This window comes from Octopus sinensis, linkage group LG14 (genome assembly GCF_006345805.1).
Source record: "Octopus sinensis linkage group LG14, ASM634580v1, whole genome shotgun sequence".
Lineage (NCBI taxonomy): Eukaryota > Metazoa > Mollusca > Cephalopoda > Octopoda > Octopodidae > Octopus > Octopus sinensis.
In genome coordinates, this window is record NC_043010.1 from 66,743,866 (window position 1) to 66,769,366 (window position 25,501).

General features: G+C 40.2%; 1 protein-coding gene across 1 annotated transcript; it reads left to right on the forward strand.

Moving 5' to 3' along the window:
• The first annotated feature begins 2,205 nt into the window (after positions 1-2,205).
• LOC115218805 (gastrula zinc finger protein XlCGF57.1) lies at positions 2,206-25,048 on the forward strand. Its single transcript, XM_029788741.1, has 3 exons — positions 2,206-2,496; positions 14,086-16,003; positions 24,955-25,048. The coding sequence occupies exons 2-3, from the start codon at positions 14,260-14,262 to the stop codon at positions 24,963-24,965; spliced, it is 1,755 nt and encodes a 584-aa protein (XP_029644601.1). The 5' UTR covers positions 2,206-2,496; positions 14,086-14,259; the 3' UTR covers positions 24,966-25,048.
• The last annotated feature ends 453 nt before the right edge of the window (positions 25,049-25,501 follow it).

Consider the following 25,501-nt stretch of genomic DNA (forward strand, 5'->3'; position numbering starts at 1 on the left):
TCCCCCGCCGTGTAGCTACAGCTCGTAGCTTAAAACAGGTAAAAAAAAGTAATATTGATGACGAATTTACGCATCCAGGATATATATATATATGTATATATATGTCCATTGCAAGTCTGGACTACATGCGAAACTCGATTTCTTACATAGGCCGAAGTCCTGAAAACTGAGGGAGGGATATAATGAATTAGATCACATCGACCTAGTATTGACTGGTACTTTATTTTATCGAACACAGAAGACCTTGGTAGGATTTGAGCTCAGAACGTACAGGATCTAACTGTATAAGTCATTTTTGTTTGCTGTCGTAAGGCTGTAATGCAATTTTTAACAATTCGATTGATGGCCTCGAGATGCATCGAAGCATCACCAACGGTGAACTTAAGTTGTTCTTGTTGAGTTCTGTGTCAACCGCGATCATGTACAGCTACGATCAAAAGCATTCCAACCATGGCTATCCCGGCCTTCTTTTCTTACTGTTTCTTAAACAGTGTATTTAAAACTACATCGTCCAATGTGTTTCGCCCTTTTAAGAGTGTTGTGTGTAATACGAAGGAAATTCGGCTGCTGTTTCTAGCAAATCGAAGGACCACATGAAGGCCTCTGCATTCGTTCGCCTGACATTAAATTCATTTAAGACACAAATCCACGAGTTGTTCCTTGCTCTACAAAGGAATGACATAGTTTTTGTTTGTTTTATTTTGTAACAAGAGTTGTATATTGTTAAACATTTAAAAGAGTGTGTATATATGTATGCATGTATGTATGTAAACCAATGAACGGAACCCTCGGACCTTGAGTCACTCAGTGACTTCTACCGATTATTAATAAAAGATATATTTACTCATGCTTTGAGCACTCACACACACAAACACATATACACACTGACAGACACACGTATGTGTATGCGTGTGTCCAGGCCGGAGATACATGACGAAAAATAACTATTACAAAGTTAAAAAATGGTTTGAAACATTGTTATCGAAACAAACAAAACTTAATAAACATAAGAATTTATCTGGACAGAAACAAACAAAAAAAAAGTTGATACATAAACTTAAAAAGAAATTTAGTGGTAGGTCATAAGTTTCTGACATCACACCTCCACTTTGGAAACGAAGAAAACGCACACACACACACGCACGCACACCCACCAGAAAGAAACCCTTAAAAAAAAACTTTTGATGATTCATAAATATATTTCCAAAACGATTAAGGGAATTTCTTTTTTCTTTTAATTTTCCCAATAGAAATCTAGTTCCTTTCCCACCCACTTTTGGTTTTCTTTTTTTCGTAGTTGTCTACTTAACGGGGTTTTTAAAAAAAAAACTTTTTAAAGAACCATCGACATAGATATATCTTTTCCCATAAGTGGTAAACAGGGGTGGAAGGAAAGAATTAGGACTTCCTAAAAATTGCTCTAACTGTAAAAATAATATATATATATATATATCGTTAGTGTTTTATATATCCGAAAAAAGAAACACATCTTTATATAGAGCAACAATATATTTATATATATATATCTTCAAGCAAATCAAGATTTGGTGTAAAACAAAAATCTTAAAGAAAATAAAAAAAATAAACGTTTCTGAATTTAATAACTGTACTGATAAACCTAGGTTACGACAGCTCTAGAATCAATAACATTGCTTCTCGGCTTTTTGGTTAAGATCAAAGTGTAGTGTATATATATATATATGTAATTCATTAGTCTTATTTGACTAATTTTTCTACACGCTAGGCCACAGGTAGTAAAAATTTCTAAAATCTTTATTACCCTGATATTATTAATTATATATATATTACACACACAATATATATATAATGATATATATACAATATTTATATCACATATATAATAAGATTTATATATATATATATATGTATATATAAAGCACTGAACTGGGTACTCTGGTTGTGATGGGTGTGTGTGTATGCAAATGCAGGTTGAGAAGACATCATCCAAAATTTTTCTTTGCTGGGATTGAAAGCAATTATAACACGACTAAGCGAATCTAGCCACCAACTTCTTCAGGTCTGATCCTGTCTGCTATGTGACTTATTTTAAATAAAGTCATACTTTTTATTTCTTTCTTTTAATGACGGTTTTTTTTTACATTGCAACTAATTGATGTTTCTGTTTTGTTATTTTCTTTCTTTGTAAATTTGTTTTTAAATTTGCAGCCGGTTCCAATTAAAATAGGGTGACGTTTTTCCCCTGTTCACCGTGCCAGTCCCTATGGTGTCTGTTCTTGGTAGTGTTTACTGCCTCAATTTTTTTTTTCCCCCCACATCGCATTCAACACCCGGGGACTTTACTGGCTGTGATCTGTTGAACAGACATCGATACGTAGGCCTTTTTCCATCCACTAACAACACCTATCTTCATCGTTGTTTCACTGACATCTTTGATTTCGGTCGGAATTTCTACAATGGAGTCATTCTGAAACAGCGAAAAAGGGGGAAAAAATAAATGCCATTTCCTAAAGCAAGGTAAGTCGAAAGGGGAAAAGTGGGTTTAACCAGTTGATACTGCTGCTAATGGTTTTACATTCTGTTACTAGCACCACAGACGTTCTACTTTAATAAGCTTTTACTTCGTCTTCCCTTTTATTACACATTGTGAGATAAAACATATAAAGTATAATACATACATACATATATATATATACATATATATATATACATATATATATATATATATATATACACATATATATATACACATATATATATACACATATATATATACACATATATATATACACATATATATATATACATATATATATACACATATATATATACACATATATACACACATATACATATACACACACATATACATATACACACACATATATATACACATATATATATACACACATATATATACACACACATATATATACACATATATATATACACACACATATATATACACATATATATATACACATATATATATATACACATATATATATATACACTATATATATATATATATACATATATATATTAATATGTCTCTGCTTATCTTTTATAGAAGCTGCTTTTTCTCTTCTCTCTCTCTACTTCTCGTATTCACACACACACACACACACATATATATATGTAATTATTTACTAAAGTAGTACTTAATTCGAAAAGCACAACGCGAAACATGGGAGTTGTAACGATGGAAAAAAGCTCGCAGGCTTAATTGTTTATTTATATATATATATATATATATAATATTTGTATGTTAATTACAACAGATAGGAGTGGTAGAAAAAAAAAATAATAGACTGATAAGGATCGAATTAAAATTCGTAGACACTACAATACACACTTGTAGACCCTTGCTTTTTACATATATATATATATGCCATATAGTATATGCATACATACATCTGCATGTATATATATATATATATGCACTTGATATAGTTATTAGCTTACAGTCGCATATTTTATACAAAATATATTTGACATGAGTGCATCTGGAGTCGGCTTGCTCACACACACTGTCTCCCTCACTTTCTGACACCACTTCTGTCTCTCACTTCCTTACTCTTTCTCTCATAGTCTCTCTATACATACACATACTCACACACATTATCTCTAGCTCTCTCTCTCACATACCATGTCTTACTTTCTCATACATATGCACACACACACACTGTATCTCTCTTTTCCTTACTTTTTCTCACAGTCTCTCTATACATACACATACTCACACACATCTCTAGTTCTCTCTCTCTCACATACCATGTCTCTCTTTTTCTTATACATATACACACACTATCTTTCTTTCTCTCTCGCACACTCACGCACACACATACTCTATCTATAGCTCTCTCACACACACACACTGTCTTTCTTTCTCTCTCTCACTTTCATACACACTCACACACATACACACACAACTATCTGTAGCTCTCTTTCTCTCCTTTCGCACACTCACTCACGCACGCACACACACACACATATACAACTATCTACAGCTCTCACTCACACACACACACAGACGTAAGATTCTCACAAAAATAAGAAACAAAAAAAAAAAGCAACAAAAATATATAAAATGAAGACGAAAAGTTAAAACGAAACAAAGAGTGCAGATTCTGGTTGGAACTGCCTGTTGACTGCCACCATCATTGACAGTCTCTGACCCCACCTCTATAATAATATCAGATCCCCGCTTTAAAAGAGCCATGAGCTGAGGCGGCGGCACTCCTCCTCCTCGTTCTCTACAGAACTGTAAAGACCTATCATGGCCGGACATTATTCGTGTTATAACCCCGATCGAGCAACCTCAGCTCAAAAAGCATCGTTCCCCTCATGGCCATCCCGTCTTTTTAGTCTACAAGCGACGTCTAAGCTATCGTTATTCAATTTGTCGTTCTTTTTGCTATTTATTTTAGACACGGGATGCGATGTGAGGCAGATTTTGGTTGCTATGCTTAGCAGGTCGGTTAAGAGCGTAGAGGCTCCCTCATTGCCTTATGTGTGTGTGTGTGTGTGTATGTGTGTGTATCGTGGCCATCTCGTCTTGTTCCAAACGACATCCAGGATACCACAATCCAATATGTCTTACCTACTTACTTTATTATTTTTTTTTAAAACCTAGGATGCGATATGAAGAACAACAGTTGGTTGCTATTTCTAGCAGTTCATGAAGGCTTCCTCATTGCCTTGCGTGTGTCCGTGTGTCGTAACCAACCATCTCGTCTTTATTATTTTCCAAACCACATGCAATATATCACAATCCACCGTGTACTTCCTTCTATCTATTTTTTTTTTTAGTTCGTAAGGGAGATTTAGCTGCTGTTTTTAGCAGGTCAAGCAACCATATAGAAGCGTCCTCATTGCCCTGTGTGTGTGTGTGTGTTTGTCTGTGTGTCCTGACCATCTCGTCTTCATTATTTTTCCTAACGACATGCAAGGTAGCACACAACACAATATATCCTTTCTCTCTCTCTATTTTTTTTTTAAGACAGTAAGATGCGATATGAGGGAGAATTAGATTTATTTGCTATTTCTATCCGGTCGATTAACTACGTAGAGGCTCCCTCATTGGGCTATGTGTGTAGTGTGTATGTGTGGTGTGTGTGTATGTGCGGGGCTAAATGGGCTGTATTACTGTTGCCATTATGTATTACGTGTAAATTGGTGAAGAAGAGCCAACGGGGAGCTGTGGTCGCTCGATTTGCAAGAATTTGCAATCGAGCTCTCTTTGGAAATTATCTCATAACGTCTTCAGATAAGCAACACATTACACTGTGTGACATAACTGCCGCTTATAGTACCTCCCCTCCGTCCGACGTATTTGCCTCGTATTCTCTATACGATGCCAGATGAAATAATATGGCCAAGTGCTATATATATATATAGTGTGTGTGTGTGTGTGTGTATATATTTTTTTCTGTTATTTATTTTCAGCAAAGGTGCTATAGTTACTAGGTAGGGATGGTGAAATGTTATACTTACGATGAATTTCAAATAGCTTGGAACACACATATACACATGCGCACGCACATACACACACACACAATATATATATATATATATATATATATATACACACACAAATACATTTTTTACACACACACATATCCACATTTTTACATACCTTCCTTGGACGTAGGTATATACCTGTAGATGTGCTTCAACAAATACATATGCACACACATATATATAGGTGTATGTATGATATGTATCCGTCAATCTTCTCCACCTGCTATTCTTGGAAGAGTTTTTGGGACAGGGACCTCAGGCACCTCCTCCATAGGATCCAATCAGAAGCAACTGCCATTAAATTCTTCCAACTGGGTTCCTGAGTGCAACCAAGTGAGACTACAGATATTATCCACCCCTCTCTCATTCTTGGTCTACCCCTGGGTCCCCTGCCAGTTAGCTTGGCTTGAAGAACCTGTCTTTTGATTCTTTCCTGTGGCATTCTAACTACCTTTCAATGTGGAGAAATAGTGGCTCAACTGGGAGAGACTCCTTGACCCCTGAGCTACATATCTTGTAAAGCAACAGTTGTCAACCATTTTTTACCTATGGGACTCTCTTTGATCCCTGTTTTATTTAAGTGGACTCTCATAGCCATTCGATGATTAAAAGAATATCCAATTATATTTTTATAATTAAATATTGGGTTGTCCAGAAAGTTAGTGCCGATTTTTAAAGGAAAGAAAAAGGTCAATAAATACGTGTGATTACATTTTTAATCAACTGAATATGAACCATTTTGTTGCACAATGCGTCTCCATCTTTCCTTCAACTTGAAATACCTATTTCTTTACTACTCACAAGGGGCTAAACACAGAGGGGACAGACAAACGGATTAAGTCGATTACATCGACCCAAGTGCATAACTGGTACTTATTTAATCGACCCCGAAAGGATGAAAGGCAAAGTCGACCTCGGAAATACCCTCTTCCCAGAATTGAAGTGGTTTCATGGCAATGAATTCATCAAGGTATCTTTTTACGTCATCCAAGGAATTGAAATTTTTACCATTAAGACTATTCTGCAGAGACCTGAATAAGTGGAAATCCAAAGGAGCAATATCTGGTGAATATGGAGGGTGGGGTAGCACATCCCAGCCGAGCTGCAGCAATTATTGTCTGGTTCCCAAAGCAACAAGTGCCGAAAATAAACTTTATCTTCCATTTTAAAGGGTTACAGAATTAACACATGTTATAGGAACATAAACCTTCTTCCCCGAAAAGATAGCTTAAACTGTGCTCTAAATGGAGGTGTAGTCAGATCCTATTTTATGTACTCAACCATGTTCTAAAATAAGTCAAAAGGTAGGCTACTATAAATCAGCACAAACTTTCTGGACAACCCAATATTATTAGGAATTGTATAAAACAAATCGTTAAACTATTTTCTGTATTGTAGAAATATAATCAGTTTGCTGCACATAAACTTTAGCTACAATATCTTATGGTCCACTAAAGGTCATATGAACCCCTGTTGTGAACCATTGCTGTAGGGTAATGTTGCTCCAGAAACCTTTTGGCAGGACCCCATTTTGGTCACTTGTATTCATGATGGTTCTCTTTTGGTCATTACCAATATTCATTACCATAGGTAAGGATAGGCCCAAAACCAAATTGAAGATAGTAAGTTTGGCTTTTTTACCCACCCCTCTTCTTCTGAGGATTGACTGTGGGAGTTGGCACATTACTGTGCCAGCATCTGCGATTTCAGCATCCAGTTTAGCCGCTTGCCTCCCATCGCTCGTCATCATCATCATCATTTAGCGTCCGCTTTCTATGCTAGCATGCGTTGGACGGTTCAACTGGGGTCTGGGAAGCCAGAAGGCTGCACCAGGCTCCAGTCTGATCTGGCAATGTTTCTACGGCTGGATGCCCTTCCTAACACCAACCACTCTGTGAGTGTAGTGGGTGCTTTTTACGTGCCACCGGCACAGGTGCCAGACGGGGCTGGCAAACGGCCACGGTCGGATGGTGCTTTTTACGTGCCACCGGCACGGGGGCCAGGCGAGGCTGGCAAGAAGTATCTATTTCTTTACTACCCACAAGGGGCTAAAAACCACCTGGATGGGACGCCGGTCCATTGCGGGATTACTCATTTTTGCCAGCTGAGTGTACAGGAGCATCGTGAAATGAAGTGTTTTGCTCAAGAACACAAACGGCGCCTGGTTCAGGAATCGAAACCACAACCTTACGATCATGTGTTCAACACCCTAACCACTAAGCCATGCGCCTCCACTTGTGAAGTATCTCAAGGTTGTATGATGCATCTCATTGTCATTGTCTTTCGTGTTCACTTTTCCATGCTTGCTTGGGTTTGGACAAAATTCACTGAGGCAGATATTCTACAGAAATGGTCTGATGCCATTCCTTCTGCCAAGTGTCATCTTCTGTTTCCAAGCAAGATGAAATTTTCCTGCAATTGGGTATATTTTCAAAGATGGGAAACAGATGTATGTTTGTGTCCTTATGAGAGCTCAAAATCTCTCGTGGAAGCGCCATCCAACCAAAATGCAAATGTATGGGAAACTACCACCTGTGTCATCTCTTGTGAAAGGTAGGAGAGTCCAGTTTGCTGGACATTGTTGTAGAGCTGAAAAAGAAGTAATTTCTACTCTTCTCCTCTGGAAGCCATCTACTCGCAATACCAGAGGGCGCACACTCTCCTACCTTCATGTAATCTCCAGGGATACAGACATCCAGCAACAGGACCTCCGTAATGCCATGATGGACCGTGAAGTCTGGCGTAGCATGGTAAATTCCATTGTTTCGACCACGGTCGAACAATGATGATGATGATGATTGTAAGAGGTCAAGAAAAAGAAAGACACTAGCACACACACACAAGTTCATATATAATACATACCACAATCTTTCAGTTTCTGCCAACCAAATCCACTCACAAGGCTTTGGTCAGCTGGGGGCTAGAATAGAAGACACTTGAGCAGGTGCCATGCAGTGCGACTGAACCCAAAACCACAAGCTTCATGCTTGTTCTTACACAGCCATGTACCTATATATATGTACGAGTCCAGTGGACGGTGCTGAGTTGTCAAACATTTAAACCAAATTTTCTCAAAGCATCTTGTCCAAACGTTCCATAGGCCTCCCCTTTTGAGAAACACTGATTTAACCTAAATTTGAGACACCAGCAAAAGATATATTTCGACTGATGTACTTGCACGTTCCCACGGCTTTATCGATCACATTCTCACCTGGAATTGATTTTTGTAATTTTTTCAAGACTTATACATGCCCTGATACCTATTTCTTTATTACCCACAAGGGACTAAACATAGAGGGGACAAACAAGGACAGACATAGGTATTAAGTCGATTACATCGACCCCCAGTGCATAACTGGTACTTAATTTATCGACCCTGAAAGGATGAAAGGCAAAGTCGACCTCAGCGAAATTTGAACTCACAACGTAACGACAGACGAAATACGGCTATGCATTTCACCCGGCGTGCTAACGTTTCTGCCAGCTCGCCACCCTGATACCATTGGTATCTACATATCAAATTTGAGCGCAATCGGATGGAGGATGCCTGAGATCCTAGAAGACACACACACACAGACAGAATAGATTTTATATAATAGATATATACAGAGTGATACTGTTTGGAGAGGAGTTCAGCTGTAGGAACCAAAGTAGATCTTGGAGCTGGCATAATGCTCTGGCTTGTCAGATCCTGTTGAACCTTCCACCCATGCCATCATGGAAGATGGACATTAAATAATGGTGATAAAGTGATAATTATAAATATGTATATCATCATCGTTTAACGTCCATTTTCCATGCTAGCATGGGTTGGACGGTTCAACTGGGGTCTGGGAAGCCAGAAGGCTGCGCCAGGCCCAGTATGATCTGGTAGTGTTTCTACAGCTGGATGCCTTTCCTAATGCCAACCACTCCGTGAGTGTAGTGGGTGCTTTTTACGTGCCACCTGCACAGGTGTCAGACGAGGCTGGCAAACGGCTACGATTGGATGGTGCTTTTTATGTGCCACCGTCATGGGAGCCAGACGAGGTTGGCAACGGCCACAATCGGATGGTGCTTTTTACGTGCCACCGGCACGGAGGCCAGTCGGGGCGGCACTGGCAACGGCCACGTTCGGATGGTATATATATATATTATATATATATAGGCACAGGCATGGCTGTGTGGTAAGTAGCTTGCTTCCCAACCACATGGTTCCAGGATCAGTCCCACTGTGTGTCACCTTGGGCAAGTGTCATTTTCTATAGCCTCAGACTGACCAAAGCCTTGCGAGTGGATGTGGTAGACGGAAACTGAAAGAAGCCTGTCCTATATGTATGTATCTGTGTATATCTTTGTGTTTGTCCCCCCACCGTTGCTTGACAACTGATGTTGGTGTCTTTATGTCCCCATGACGAAGTGGTTTGGCAAAAGAGACCAACAGAATAAATATTAGGCTTAGAAAGAATAAGCCCTTCAATTGAAACCCTTGAAGGTGGTGCTCCAGCATGGCTGCAGTCAAATGACTGAAACAAGTAAAAAAATTAAAAGAATATATATATATATATATATATATATATATATATAGGCGCAGGAGTGGCTGTGTGGTAAGTAGCTTGCTAACCAACCTCATGGTTCCGGGTTCAGTCCCACTGCGTGGCACCTTGGGCAAGTGTCTTCTGCTATTGCCCCGGGCCGACCAATGCCTTGTGAGTGGATTTGGTAGACGGAAACTGAAAGAAGCCTGTCGTATATATATATATATGTATGTGTGTGTTTGTGTGTCTGTGTTTGTCCCCCTAGCATTGCTTGACAACCGATGCTGGTGTGTTTACGTCCCCGTCACTTAGCAGTTTGGCAAAAAGAGACCGATAGAATAAGTACTGGGCTTATAAAGAATAAGTCCCGGGGTCGATTTGTTTGACTAAAGGCGGTGCTCCAGCATGGCCGCAGTCAAATGACTGAAACAAGTAAAAGAGTAAAGAGTATATATCACCATTTAATTTCCATGTTCCATGCTGGTATAGGTTGAACCTATATATATATATATATATATATATATATATATATATATATATATATATACACATACATACATATGTATGTATGTATATACATACATAACATAATATATCAGTTGGTTTGGATCTTAATGACCATGGTTATCAACTGTGTTGCCTCTACCAGTGATTCATGTCACCTGATGAAATGGCTGGTGATTTAGCATATAAAGTAATGAAAATTATGTAACATCATATATTATGTAATGTCATGCGCAGATAAAGTAGCATGCTATTGAAACATTTGTTGCATGACTATCTTTTTACTTTCATTTATTTTACACACACACACACACCATCATTATCATCATCATCATCACCTTCATTGTTTTAAATGTTCACTTTTCTATGCTTGAATGTGTCAGGTCAAGTTTACTGAGGCAGATATTTTTGTATAACCAGCTGCCCTTGCTTGTTGCTGTCACCTGTTTCCAAGCAAGGTAACGTTTCTCCATGACCAGACATGTTTTTGCAGAACATAGGAAACGAATGGCACTGCTTGTATGACAAAGACAATCATTTAAAACCCACTATCAAGCTATGTCGTGCCAAGGAGACAAGTATACACACAGTCATACACAGATGCTGATCTGAATCTGAATTTAAAACAACATGGTTGCAAAGCATGTTTCTTAATCACTCAGACATTCCTGCCCCTAAGACAAAGTAAATAAATAATAAAACAAAAAGCGATTCTGGGTTCAAAATCTACAGGGGTTGATTTTGCCTTTCACTTAACCAGGGACAAGAAAATATGCTTAAACAATTCTTGCAAGTGAGAATGGCCTGGTAACTTGTAGGCTGCATTTGCTATTTCTTTTTTAGTACCCTATGGTGCAGGAGTGGCTGTGTGGTAAGTAGCTTGCTTACCAACCACATGGTTCTGGGTTCAGTCCCACTGCGTGGCACCTTGGGCAAATGTCTTCTACTATAGCCTTAGGCCGACCAAAGCCCGTCGTATATATGTATATATATATGTGTTTGTGTGTGTGTGTTTTGTGTGCCTGTGTTTGCACCCTCCCCCAACATCGCCTGACAACTGATGCTGGTGTGTTTACGTCCCTGTAACTTAGCGGTTCGACTTGTTGATTTGGTGTAAGATATACCGTATTCTAATGTGTGTAAAGAACCCTTATGTATAAGGAACACCCCAACTTTTTGGGCTTAAAATTTGGAAAAAAAGTTTTGTAAGGGATTATAATACTATTCATGTATAAGAAACTCTCATATTTTTAAAATCTCATTTTTGACAAAAAAAGGGTGCCTGATACTCTTTTACTTGTTTCAGTCATTTGACTGTGGCCATGCTGGAGCACCGCCTTTTAGTCGATCAAATCGACGCCAGGACTTATTCTTTGTAAGCCTAGTACTTATTCTATTGGTCTTTTTTGCCAAACTGCTAATTTATGGGAATGTAAACCCACCAGCATCAGTTGTCAAGCGATGTTGTGGGGACAAACACACACACACACATATACATATATACGTTGGGCTTCTTTCAGTTTCCGTCTACCAGATCCACTCACAAGGCTTTGGTCGACCCGAGGCCATAGTACAAGACACTTGCCGTGGACTGGAGTTGCTGTACTTGACTATCTCCCCCAAATTTCAGACCTTGTGTCTATAGTAGAAATGATTATTATTATTAAGGTGGCAGGCTGGCAGAATCGTTAGCATGCTGGACAAAATGCTTAGCAGTATTTCACCCATCTTTATGTTCTGAGTTCAAATTCCACTGAGGTCAACTTTGCCTTTCATCCTTTTGGGGTCAGTAAAATAGATACCAGTTGAAAATTGGGGCCAATGTAATTTAACTTACCCACTCCCTTGAAATTGCTGGCCTTGTGCCTGAATTCGAAACCATTATTATTATTATTATTATTATTATTAAGAAATAAATAGAAGGCGCAGGAGTGGCTGTGTGGTAAGTAGCTTGTTTACCAACCACATGGTTTCGGGTTCAGTCCCACTGCATGGCACTTTGGGCAAGTGTCTTCTACTATAGCCTCGGGCCAACCAAAGCCTTGTGAGTGGATTTGGTAGATGGAAACTGAAAGAAGCCCGTCGTATATATGTTTATATATATATATATATGTATGTGCGTGCATGTTTGTGTGTCTGTGTTTGTCCCCCTAGCATTGCTTGACAACCGATGCTGGTGTGTTTATGTCCCCGTCACTTAGCGGTTCGGCAAAAGAGACCGATAGAATAAGTACTGGGCTTACAAAGAATAAGTCCTGGGGTCGAGTAGCTCGATTAAAAGGCGGTGCACCAGCATGGCCGCAGTCAAAATGACTGAAACAAGTAAAAAGAGAAATAAATAGAAGAGTGCCATAGTTATGTGAAATTGGTTCAACGATATTTCGGCATCTAGCGTGCCTTCCACAGGTTAAAAAATTACATGTCAGTCTATTTCATTTTTTTGTTAAGATTACATAGGACCGAGGTAACTCCTCCAGAAGTTGTACACAAATAAATAGAAGAGTGCCATAGTTAACATGCAAAATTTGTTGAATATTATTATTATTCAACATTTGATAATTTCAGGCAGATTTCTACTGCATCACCTGCTACACTTCCTCCGTGTTACTGGGGTGTGTGCAGCATTGTGTCTTCTTTTTGCTGTTGGGGGAGTGCAAACTCTTCTAGGTATTATTATTATTATTATATTATTATTATTATTATTATTATTATTATTGAGTGAGAGAGCAGTTCATGCCATCAAAGTGACACTGGGGTAAAATATACGAAGCCCAGTATACCCATCATGACTACCCGTCTGATAAAGGTACACTAGGCACATGCATCACAACCATATGCGCGCGACATGGTGATCTCATATCAAGATAAACAGCACATGGCCTTGCAGGTGGGGCCCAGTTAGAATTTTCTTCAGGTTGAGTAGCCCATCCCGGTCAAAAGGTCCCTGAATAAGGGTTGTTTAAGGATGTTGAAAGAACCACCCATGTTTCCAGAAGTGAATTATTCAAACCCCAAAGAATCCCTCTCAACACATGGCTATGATGCTCCCCCACTACTTCTGCTCGTGATCAGAGATGCACATATCGTCAGCCACTAAGGGACATGCTCAACTGGTTAAGGTCAAACAACTGACAAGCAAATCTATAGTATTGAACAGAATATTTGCTGTAGCCCATCTTTTATCCCGAGACAAAGCAATGTACATGATAACACTTCCAATCAGTTAAGATCAGCAGTCATGAGAGCCACTGTCTGGTACTGCATCACGGTATTTATTATTATTATTATTATTATTATTATTATTAAGGCAGCAAGCTGGCCGAATCGTTAGCGTGCTGGACGAAATGCTTAGCAGCATTTTGCCTGTCTCTAAGTCCTGAGTTCAAATTCCGCCGAGGTCAACTTTGCCTTTCATCCTTTCGGGGTCAGTAAATTAAGTACCAGTGAAACACTGGCATTGCTGTAATTGATTAACCCCCTGCCCCCAAATTTTTGGCCTTGTGCCTATGGTAGAAAGGATTATTATTATTATTATTAAATATATCTATTTTTCTCTTTGCAGGTTTTTGTTTTTACTTTTAGATCCAGAGTATGTCTGAAAATGGGTCCAAATTCTTCAAAATGTAGTTAAAGAACTTTTACATCAGTTCTAGGACCATATTAATTCTCTGTAGTTTCTAGTGTGATGTGTAATGGAAGATTTGTCTGCAGTGACTAGTTGGAGAACGATTTTAAAATGCATTCCGAGAAGAAGCAATTTCCCTGTGAGTTTTGTAGCAAGTTTTTCTCGAAGGGGTCCGATCTACGAAGGCATGTCCGGACTCACACCGGGGAAAAGCCGTTCTTTTGTGAAGAGTGCGGAAAGAGTTTTACCCGGAACTCCAGCCTCAAGCGGCATGTGAAGACCCACGAGGAGATCAACATGTTAATTGCCAATAATTACATTGAGAAATACACCGAGGATTCGGTTTCCGTTAAAGACGTGGAGAAAACCTCAGACTATGCCAACCATTTCCTGCGTGTCGAGAACTCCTTCACAGGTGAACGAGTGTATACAGTGGACATTAGGGACATAGATCTGGACGATGAATTAGAGTTGAAAGAACAAGAAGAGAAAGAACAGCTAGCAGAGGAGGAAGAAGAGGAGGAGGAGGACGAGGAGGAGGAGGAGGAAGAGGAAGAGGAGGTAGCTGAGGACAGTGATAAGGATGTGATTATTATTGAAGATCAACCAGCGGAGGAACCACCTGGTTATATACAAGTTTGGTACGATGACGGAAGAATAGATTCCCCTGAACTTATTGCTGATAAACAATCGCAGAGCCCGGATGCGGGTAAACTGCATCAGTGCGTGGTTTGCTGGGAGTGTTTCCTCGATAAATCAGACTTGAAGAGACACTCAAGGATGCACATTGGCATCACTCAATTCCCGTGCATATTCTGTGGTAGGGAATTCTCCAAAGGTTCCGACTTGCGCAGGCACATCCGCACACATACCGGGGAGAAGCCATTTCATTGCAACATGTGCAGCATGAGTTTTGCCAGGAACTGCAGCCTAAAGCGACATGTTAAGACACATACGGAAAACGCAACACAGGATCTAATCAGTGCGAAGCAGAGTTTTCCTGGTGAATTTTACAATAAAAAACCTGTGAAAGCCCCGAGTAATGGGAACTCCTATCAGTGTGAGATCTGTGGCCGAGCTTTTTCAAAGTGTTCAAATTTGCAAAGACATGTGCGGACGCATACAGGGGAAAAGCCGTTTACCTGTAGTGTGTGCGGTTCCAGTTTTACCAGAAATTGGCACCTGAAGCGCCACGCCAAAATTCACGTTACGGACAAAGTGATAAACTTGGAGGATAAAGTGATAGATTTAGATGAAATTGCAGACACAATATCAGATAATGTAGTTTACCAAGATGACAGTCCGGCGATAACTGAAGTGGTCCTTTACCACTGTGATATATGCAAAAAAGATTTCTCGATACGCTCTGACTTGAAAAGACACCTTAGAATCCACACAGGTGAGAAACCTTTCCAGTGTGACATATGTGGTCGAAGCTTTGCACGTAAGTACGGTTTGAAGCGGCACAGCAAAATACATAAAGAAACACAGCTTTGCAGGTGTGACCTTTGCGATATGTACTTTGAAGATAACGACAGCTTAAAATGCCACCTGAAGTGTCATACAGCTGCCAGCGAGAAGGAGAAGGAAGAAAATATTCTCAAAAATGTGATGAAAGTGTTTGCGAAAGGGAAGTCGTTTTATTGTCAGTTGTGTAACAAGACATTTTCAAAAAACTCCGACTTGAAGCGGCACGTGAGGACCCACACTGGGGAAAAACCGTTTGTTTGTACGATTTGTACTCGTGGTTTCGCAAGGAACTGCAGCTTAAAAAGACATTTGAAAACTCATCGTGATAGTAATCTCATCAACTGGACCGTATTGTCACCGGACACATTGGAAACTCTGAAAGAAGGTAAGGCTTTTTAGCATTTTCTTAAATCTATCTTTCTACTTGTTGTCAGGTAGACGGAAACTGAAAGAAGCCCATCGTATATGTGTGTGTGTTTTTGTGCCCCATGATCGCTTGACAACTGATGCTGGTGTGTTTATGTCCCCGTCACTTAGCAGTTCGGCAAAAGAGGCCGATTAAATAAGTATTGGGCTTACAGAAAAAAAGTTCTGGGAGTCGATTTGTTCAACTAAAGGCGGTGCTCAAGCATGGCTGCAGATTGAAACAAGTAAAAGAATAAAAGGTAGTGTGTTTGAACAGAAATATACTAACAAGAGGGCTGAGCACCTCAACATATTATACTAACCCGGCAGAGCACTCTGAAGGCATTTTAAATGTGTCTGCACCCCCCATCTCCCAATAATGTCTCAGAGTATCACCCTGGGTCTGGGTCCTATATATGAAATTGAGTCTCCCATAAGCTAATTTTGTCTCTGATGCTCTCTACTATAGGCTGATTTTTATCCAGACAGTCCCTTCACCCTAGCTGATTGAAGTTTTTGCTGTGATTTATGTTTAATTGTTGTGGGATCATGCTTTTTATGAAATCTGTTCTGCTTTTTTCTCTTCTTGCATGTTTTATTACTTTAACCCTTTCGTTACTCTATTTATTTTGAGATGCTCTGTGTTTCTTTCAATTAATTTTAAATATAACAAAGAATTTAGTAAAATAACTTAGTTATCATTCAGCTAGGGTTAGGAACCTAAATTGTGACTAAGGTTTGGTGGAGGATTTTAATTCAAAACTTATGAAAACAAGACATTTGTACTACAAAGCCAGACCGGTTTCAGCCAGGTTGGTATCAAAAGGGTTAAGAATTGTTTCTCTATTATATATTTTAACCCTTTCATTACTGTATTTATTTTGAGGTGCTCTGAGTTTCTTTCAATTACTTCAAATATAACAAAGAATTTAGTAAAATAACTTGGTTATCATTAAGCTAGTGTTAGGAACATGAATTGTGACTAAGGTTTGGTAGAAGATTTTAATTCAAAACTTATGAAAACAAGACATTTGTACTACAGAGCCAGAGCCGGTTTCCGCTGGGTTGGTATCAAAAGGGTTAACCATGTAGGATTTTTTCACTATTGTGGTTTCTTACTTCATGTTCAATTCTAATTGCCAACTTACTTTTTATATACAATAATGTTTTCTGCTAAGGGCACTTTTGCTGTTTTGTAATGTACTGCTTCATTGCTTTACTCCTTTAGCATTCAGATTACTCTATCAAATGTTCTGCTTATTTATTCATATTGTTTTGAATTAATCACGCATTATTTTATAGCTTCAAGATTGCAGTCCTGGGGTCGATTTACTCGACTAGAGGCGGTGCTCCAGCATGGCCACAGTCATATGACTGAAACAAGTAAAAGAGTAGATTTTCACAGCTGCTATTTCTATCAGATAATTACCATGTAGAGGGCCTCCCTTTTTAGCTTGTATATTATATAGTGTTAAGGACAGTGGGTAGTAGGCTCACTAGAATGTCAGGTGAGGTGGTTTCTGGTATTCTGGATCCATTGAGATCTACGGTGCCTGTCATACTTTTGTGTTCAGCAGAATAAAGGAACGAAGCAGCAGTGAGCTGGCAGAGTTGTTAGCACGCCGGGCGAGTCTGTCTTTACGTTCTGAGTTCAGATTCTGTCAAAGTCAACTTTGCTTTCCGTCCTTTCGGGGTCAATAAAATAAGTACCAGTGGGACAGTGGGTGGGGGTGAGGTGTCGATGTAATCAACCTACCTCCTCCCCCCAAATTTGCTGGCCTTGTGCCGATAAAATAAAAGGATCAATCACCAATCAAGCACTATGGTTGATTTAATTCAGTAGTTCCCAAACATTTTCAGGCTGCCGTCCCCTTGACAATCGAGCCATATTCCCAGGGCCCCTCTACAAATGCAGACCTCTTTCTACAGCAAATTCAAAACATCATCATCATCATCATCGTTTAGCGTCTGCTTTCCATGCTAGCATGGGTTGGATGGTTCAGCTGGGGTCTGGGAAGCCAGAAGGCTGCACCAGGCTCCAGTTTGATCTGGCAGTGTTTCTACAGCTGGATGCCCTTCCTAACGCCAACCACTCCGTGAGTGCTTTTTACGTGCCACAAATAAAACTTAAGCCAATTAACCCTTTGGGGGTGGGTACATCCATTGTCCCACTTGATCTTTCCACCGCCCACTTTGGCAACCACTGATTTTAATTGGTTGACCCCTTTCCCAAAACCCTTGCATTGTAAAAGCGTTGTTGAATTTATGCTTCAAATGCTCAGAGTTCAAATCTTGCCACGGTTTCGTCCTTTTGTCGTCAATAAAACAAAATGTCCATCAGGTACGTCTCCCAGGTTTTTTTCAAGCAATGATGGATGTGGCTGAGAATCCCAAAGGAATTTTCTTGGTGCTGTTTCCACTTTAAAGAGTTGATGATGATGATGTAAACCTCATCAACCACAGTAAGTGTAGCTGGACTATGGCCATGCTGGAGTACCACTTTGAAGTGTTTTATCAAACAAATTGATCTCGGTACTTATTTTAACTATGTTACTTATCCTATCATGTTCTTTTGTTGAACTGCTAAGTTATGGGGATGTAAATAAACCAACACTAGTTGTCAAGGGGTGAGGTGGGGACAAACATGACTACAAAGACACACATATATATATATGTGTTTCTTTATTGCCCACAAGGGGCTAAACATAGAGGGGACAAACAAACGGATTAAGTCGATTACATCGACCCCAGTGTGTAACTGGTATTTAATTTATCGACCCCGAAAGGATGAAAGGCAAAGTCGACCTCGGCGGAATTTGAACTCAGAACGCAACGACAGATGCAATACCGCTAAGCATTTCGCCCGGTGTGCTAACGTTTCTGCCAGCTCGCCGCCTTATATACATATATATATGATGGGCTTCCAGTTTCCATCTACCAAATTTATAAGGTATCGGTTGGCCAAAAGGCGGCGAGCTGGCAGAAGCGTTAGCATGCCAGGCGAAATGCTTATCGGTATTTCGTCTGCCGCTACGTTCTGAGTTCAAATTCCGCCGAAGTTGACTTTGCCTTTCATCCTTTCGGGTTCGATTAAATAAGTACCAGTTACGCACTGGGGTCGATATGATCGACTTAATCCGTTTGTCTGTCCTCTCTGTGTTTAGCCCCTTGTGGGTAGTGAAGAAATAGGTATTTCGTCTGCCGCTACTTTCTGAATTCAAATTCAGCCGAGGTTGACTTTGCCTTTCATCCTTTTGGAGTCGATTAAATAAGTACCAGTTATGTACTGGGGTCGATATGATCGACTTAATCCGTTTGTCTGTCCTTGTTTCTCCCCTCAGTGTGTAGCCCCTTGTGGGTAATAAAGAGATAGGCATTGGTTGGCCTATAGGCTTTAGTAGATGCTTACCTCTAGGTGCCATACACTGGGACTGAACTCAAAACCACGTGGTTGTAAAGCAAGCTTGTTAACCACGTGGGCATAGCTAAACCTATGGTGTATATTATTAGCTTTGAAAACTATTGTATCTAAGTTGACTGGAAGAAAACATTTACTGGGGTTTATTTTGCTGACTTTCCCCTCCTATGGAACTGTGCCATTTTTATAATTATGAAAGTGTGGCTGAGAAAGCACCCTTCAAACCTAGGGCCTCATGGAGGCAGTAACAAGGGACTGAGACCTTTGACAATATACTGTACTCGAGAAGACAGGTCAAGCCAAGTGAGAGTGTAGTCATGGCCAATATGGGAGGGTTTCATAACTGGTACCCTTGCTGGTGGTACATAAAAACCACCCTTTGTACTTTGGGTCTCATGGGGGCAGTGACAAGTGACTGAGCCCTTTGACAATATACCGTGCTCGAGAAGACGGGTCAAGCCAAGTGAGATCACAGTTGTGGCCAATGCTGGTGTTTCATAACTGGCATGTAAAAAGCACCTGCTACACCCGTGGTTCCCAACCCTTTTATCTAAATGAGTTTTCCTACAGACCCCTTTTAATATGCTTATCCGTATTTATATATGTATGTGAAATTTTGAATTTAGCTCATGGACCTTCCAGTACTACCTTTGCTAACCACTGCGCTACACTCTTGGAGTGGTTGGCATTAGGAAGGGCATCCAGCTGTAGAAATCTTGCCAAATCAGATTGGAACCTTGTGCAGCTTCTCAGCTTACCATTTTCCGTTGAACTGTCCAACCCATGCCAGCATGGAAAACAGATGCTAAATGATGATGATGGTGGCTGAATGGTTTTACAGAGATTGTTTTCATTTCTATCAACAATGAATTGGAATCTGGTCAAAGGTTACCATAGTTGATGGTATGAAAGACGTATAGGGCATATTAAATTCATTCTAATTTCAACAGTAGATATTCAGGGGAAAATGGTTTTAGTGCATTCTTCATTCTTTTACTTGTTTCAGTCATTTGACTGCGGCCATGCTGGAGCACCGCCTTTAATCGAGCAACTCAACCCCGGGACTATTCTTTGTAAGCCCAGTACTTATTCTATCGGTCTCTTTTTGCCGAACTGCTAAGTGACGGGGGACAAACACAGACACACAAACATACACATATATACGACGGGCTTCTTTCAGTTTCCATCTACCAAATCCACTCACAAGGCATTGGTCGGCCCGAGGCTATAGCAAAAGACATTTGCCCAAGATGCCACGCAGTGGGACTGAACCCGGAACCATGTGGTTGGTAAGCAAGCTACTTACCATACAGCCACTCCTGCGCCTAAAGCATGATTTATTGAAAGTGCATGATTTAGTGGTATTTGGCTCGTGATCATAAGAGCATGAGTTCAATTCCCAGCTGTGCATCATGTCCTTGTGCATGACACTTTATTTCATGTTACTCCAGTCCACTCAGCTGGCAAACATGAGTAGTACCTGTATTTCAAAGGGCTGGCTTTGTCATATTCTGTCATACTGAATCTCCTTGAGTACTACATTAAGGGTACTCATGACTGAGGAGTACTCGGCCACTTGCATGTTAAATTTCATGAGCAGGCCGTCACATCAATCAGATCAGCTGGAACCCTCGTCATAGCCAACAGAGTGCCAGTTTTATTTAATCCTTTAGCATTTAAACTGGCCAAATATTCTACCTGTTTTACGTTCAAAGCAGTCAGATGTGGCCTCTCACACCTACCCTACAATGTCATTATTGTTTAACGCCCGCCTTCCATGCTGGCATGAGTGGGACAGTTTGACAGGAGTCGACCAGGCAGAAGCCTGCACCAGACTTTGTGACTGTTCTGGCAGGATTCTTACAGCTGGATGCCCTTCCTAACACCGACCACCCTGCAGAAAGCAATCATATCATCAAAATCTTGAATGCATGATTAATTCAAAACATTGTGAATAAATAAGCATTACAGACTTTGCTGGGGGCCATGTAAAGAGCTTCCAGTCCACTCTGTAAAGTGGTTGGTGTTAGGAAGGGCATCCAGCTGTCAAAGCTGAGTGAAGTTTGGTAGTCTTCTGGCTTACCAGCTCCTGTAAAACCATCCAACCCATGCCAGCATGGTAGGTGGATGTTGAATGATAATGATATGATAATCTGAATGCTAAGGGGCAAAAGCAGCTTCACTTATAGGGCCCAGGGTGATTTCTTTATCAAAAGCAGTGCATATTAATATGCTATCAAATACAATAAGTTATTGGATCAATAAAATAATGCACCTGTCCTGACCGATGTATCGCATTTGATTGATTTTTCCTTTTATTTAATGGGTTGAGCTGAGGAAAGAGCTAATGTCTGTGGCATTAGCAGATTTTCTGAGATGGATGAGATGAATGTAATTTTGGTCCTCTCAGACAGGGCGATGTGTGTGTTTATGAGTGAGACACCTAAGCTCCACACAGCTCCAGTAGAAGGTAATGGCAAACCTCTGCTGACTCTTTCCTCCCGCATCTTGCAGCTCACCTGTGACAGACCGGCGTCCCGTCCAGGTGGGAAACCTATACGTCAATGAAACCAGCCCTTATAAGCCAGGCATGTCAAGAGAAGGAACAAACCGAGCCTAGGGATGGATGCAATAGGGACAATGAGACAACTGAGTCATAAGTGCCTGAGTAGAGGTGGCACAAAACCACCAGCTTTTGTAGTGGTAGCAGTTGACAAAAAAAGCCTAGCTTAGTGAAGAGACAGCTCTTAATGTTATGTCGTTGGTGCCTATATGAGAAATTGTTGATGTTGGTTCTTGCCAGGACTGAAACATTGCACTGAGCTCCTGATATCTGAGTTATGGTATATCTGTATGTTCTTTGTTCTTCAAGTACATACCACTGGCCACTACGAGATACTTCTCTCAGCTCATTTTCATTTAAATTGTGCTATCCAGGCTTTTCGTGTATGTTGCAGTCCCATGGCTACTGGAGATAAGATAATTGGCATGCTGATGGCAGGTCAACTTTGGGGAAATTCTTGAGGCTATCTCCCCTTTTCATATGGCCGCTAGAGGTGAAGATAATTTTATAAATCAAATCTTTGTTACCTGGTATTTGAAATACCTGTATTAAACACATGCCACTAGCTACACTAAGATCTCTTATTTTTGTTTAATTCTGACAGTTTAATAATATATCATCTTAACTCTGTATCAGTGTTTCTTAACCATTTTTTTTTACCTCTGGGTCCCTTTGATTCCTGTTGTACCTTTTTAGTCATTCGATGTTATAAAAAAAATATAATGGGATTTTTTTAAAATTAAATATTATTAGGAATTGTATTTTAAAAAATTTAAATATTTTTTGCACAGTAGAAATATAAACTTTTTATTGCATAAACTTTAACAACAAAATCTTAAGTGGACCCTGGTTGATAGTTGTTGCCCTATACCCTCCCCCTCAATCAACATGTTTTTCAGGCTGCAATGGGTTGGACAGGTCCTTACAGTCTGAGTTGATTCATATTTTCATTTCCTGCTCCTGTAGATGAATTGGATGACTAAGTTTCACTCCTGTAGCTGTATGTCCCTTCTTAATACCAACCTCTTTAATGGAGGTTCTGGGTGTATTTTATGAGGGCACCAACATTAGAGAAGTTACCATGTCTTCACTAAGACTAAAAGCTCCCCTCTACCTTACACTGTCTTTGCTTACCGTTTATCTTAAAAAACACTATTGAATGTATTTTCTTACAGCACACATATATTTGTGGGTTTTCCAATTACATGGTTCAGTCTCACTGTTTGGCACCTTGAGCAAGTGTCTTCTATTATAGCCCCAGGCTGACCAAAGCGTTGCGAGTTTATTTGGTAGATGTAAATGGAAAGAAATCCATTCTGTGTGTATGCACATATATACATATACACACATACATACATATATAATGTGGGTGTGTGACAATAAGTACTGGTGTTGATTGGTTTTGACTAAGCCCTTCTTCAAGGGGTACCCTAGTATAGCCACAATTCATTGACTGAAATCTCTAGTGTCCAGTCTCACATGTTATATTGTTAATAATCACAGTATTACTACATTATTTACATTTGATGGATATTTGTCCTCATCTTATTTGTTGTTAACACGACTTTTCGGCTGATATACCCTCCAGCCTTCATCAGGTGTCTTGGGGAAATTTCGAACCTGGGTTCTCATTCCGAAGGTATTTTTCGATGTTATTATTATTATTATTATTCAGGTCACTGCCTGGAATCGAATTCAGAATCTTGGGGTTAGTAGCCTATACTCTTAACCACTACGCCGTATGTCCCATGGGCATATGGCGTTGTGGTTAAGAGCACGGGGACTACTAACCCCAAGATTCTGAGTTCGATTCCAGGCAGTGACCTGAATAATAATAATAATATCGAAAAATACCTTAGGAATGAGAACCCAGGTTTGAAATTTCTCCAAGACACCTGATGAAGGCTGGAGGGTATATCAGCCAAAACGTTGTGTTAACAACAAACGAGATGAGGACAAATATCTGTCAAATGTAAATAATGTACATAATTCCTCATCTCTTAAATATAGAACTGTCACAGTATTACTGTCCAATATTTTCCCACTTTCACAGCTGTAATGAACCTCATTTTACCTTTTTAACCTGGAACAAAGGCTTGATGTCCTAGTAAGAAGTGCTGAATAACCTGGTTAGTGGTAATTTTAAAGGATGGTGATAAACACAAACGGCTGATGAAAAGAACTGAATGGCTCTAAATGAAAGTGGCACGTGATCACCATGCTACACCACATCTACTGCAACAGTAGCTGTGACACTAGATCACCGTCTGTACTGCAACAGTGACTGTGAGACTAGCTCACAGTCCATACTGCAACGGTAGCCGTGACACTAGCTCACCATCTGTACTGCAACAGTCGCTGTGAGACTAGCTGACCGTCCGTACTGCAATGGTAGCCGTAACACTAGCTCACCACCTGTACTACAGCGGTAGCCGTGAGACTAGCTCACCGTCTGTATTGCAACAGTAGCCGAGACACTAGCTCACTGTCTGTACTGCAACAGTCGCTGTGAGACTAGCTCACCGTCTGTACTGCAACAGTAGCTGCAACACTAGCCCACCGTCTGTACTGCATAAGGCGGCGAGCTAGCAGAAGCGTTAGCACACCGGGCGAAATGCTTTGCGGTACTTCGTCTGCCGTTACGTTGTGAGTTCAAATTCTGCCGAGGTCAACTTTGCCTTTCATCCTTTCGGGGTCGATAAATTAAGTACCAGTTACGCACTGGGGTCGATGTAATCGACTTAATACCTATGTCTGTCCTTGTTTGTCCCCTCTATGTTTAGCCCCTTGTGGGTAATAAAGAAATAGGTAGCCATGAGACTAGCTCACCACCTGTACTGCAGTGGAAGCCGCAACACTAGCTCACCGTCTGTACTGCAACAGTAGCCGTGATACTATAAACCAGTTAACATTAAACTTAATTCGTTGTTATTTCTGCTTGTCATTCCAGAAGAACCCTGATGGATTGGAAGACAGAAGAGCAAGAACCAGCAGACCGGAACAGAGTCAACATTTGTAATAAACTTACTGTAAATAAATATCAACTGAGTGTTGTTTGATCTGTTGGCATGGCAACAACTGGTTGCATCTATGTGTGTGTGTGTGCGATGGTTGAGAACGAGAACTTTGAGAGAGAGAGAGAGAGAGAGAGAGAGAGAAAAAAGAATGGATGTCAGAGGCAGAGGAGGAGATGGCATGGAAGGGGTACGTGATGTCCGGCATCGCTGATTTGATGCCGACTTACTCGACATCAGACATTTGAATATTTCTCTCATTTTAGGACGTGAGGTGGCAGAACCATTAGCACACCAGGAAAAATGCTTAGTGGCAAGTTCAAATTCTGCTGAGGTCTACTTTGTCTTTCGTCCTTTTGGGGTCCACAAAATAAGTACCAGTTGAACACTGAGGTCAAGTAATCAACTTAACCCCTCCTCAAGACTGCTGGCCTTGTGCTAAAATTTCTTTTGTTCTATTTATATCTATGAATATCTAGTTAT

What these genes read in the sequence shown, in the direction of transcription:
- LOC115218805 (XM_029788741.1), top strand. Translation starts at nt 14,260, where the DNA reads ATGCATTCCGAGAAGAAGCAATTTCCCTGTGAGTTTTGTAGCAAGTTT.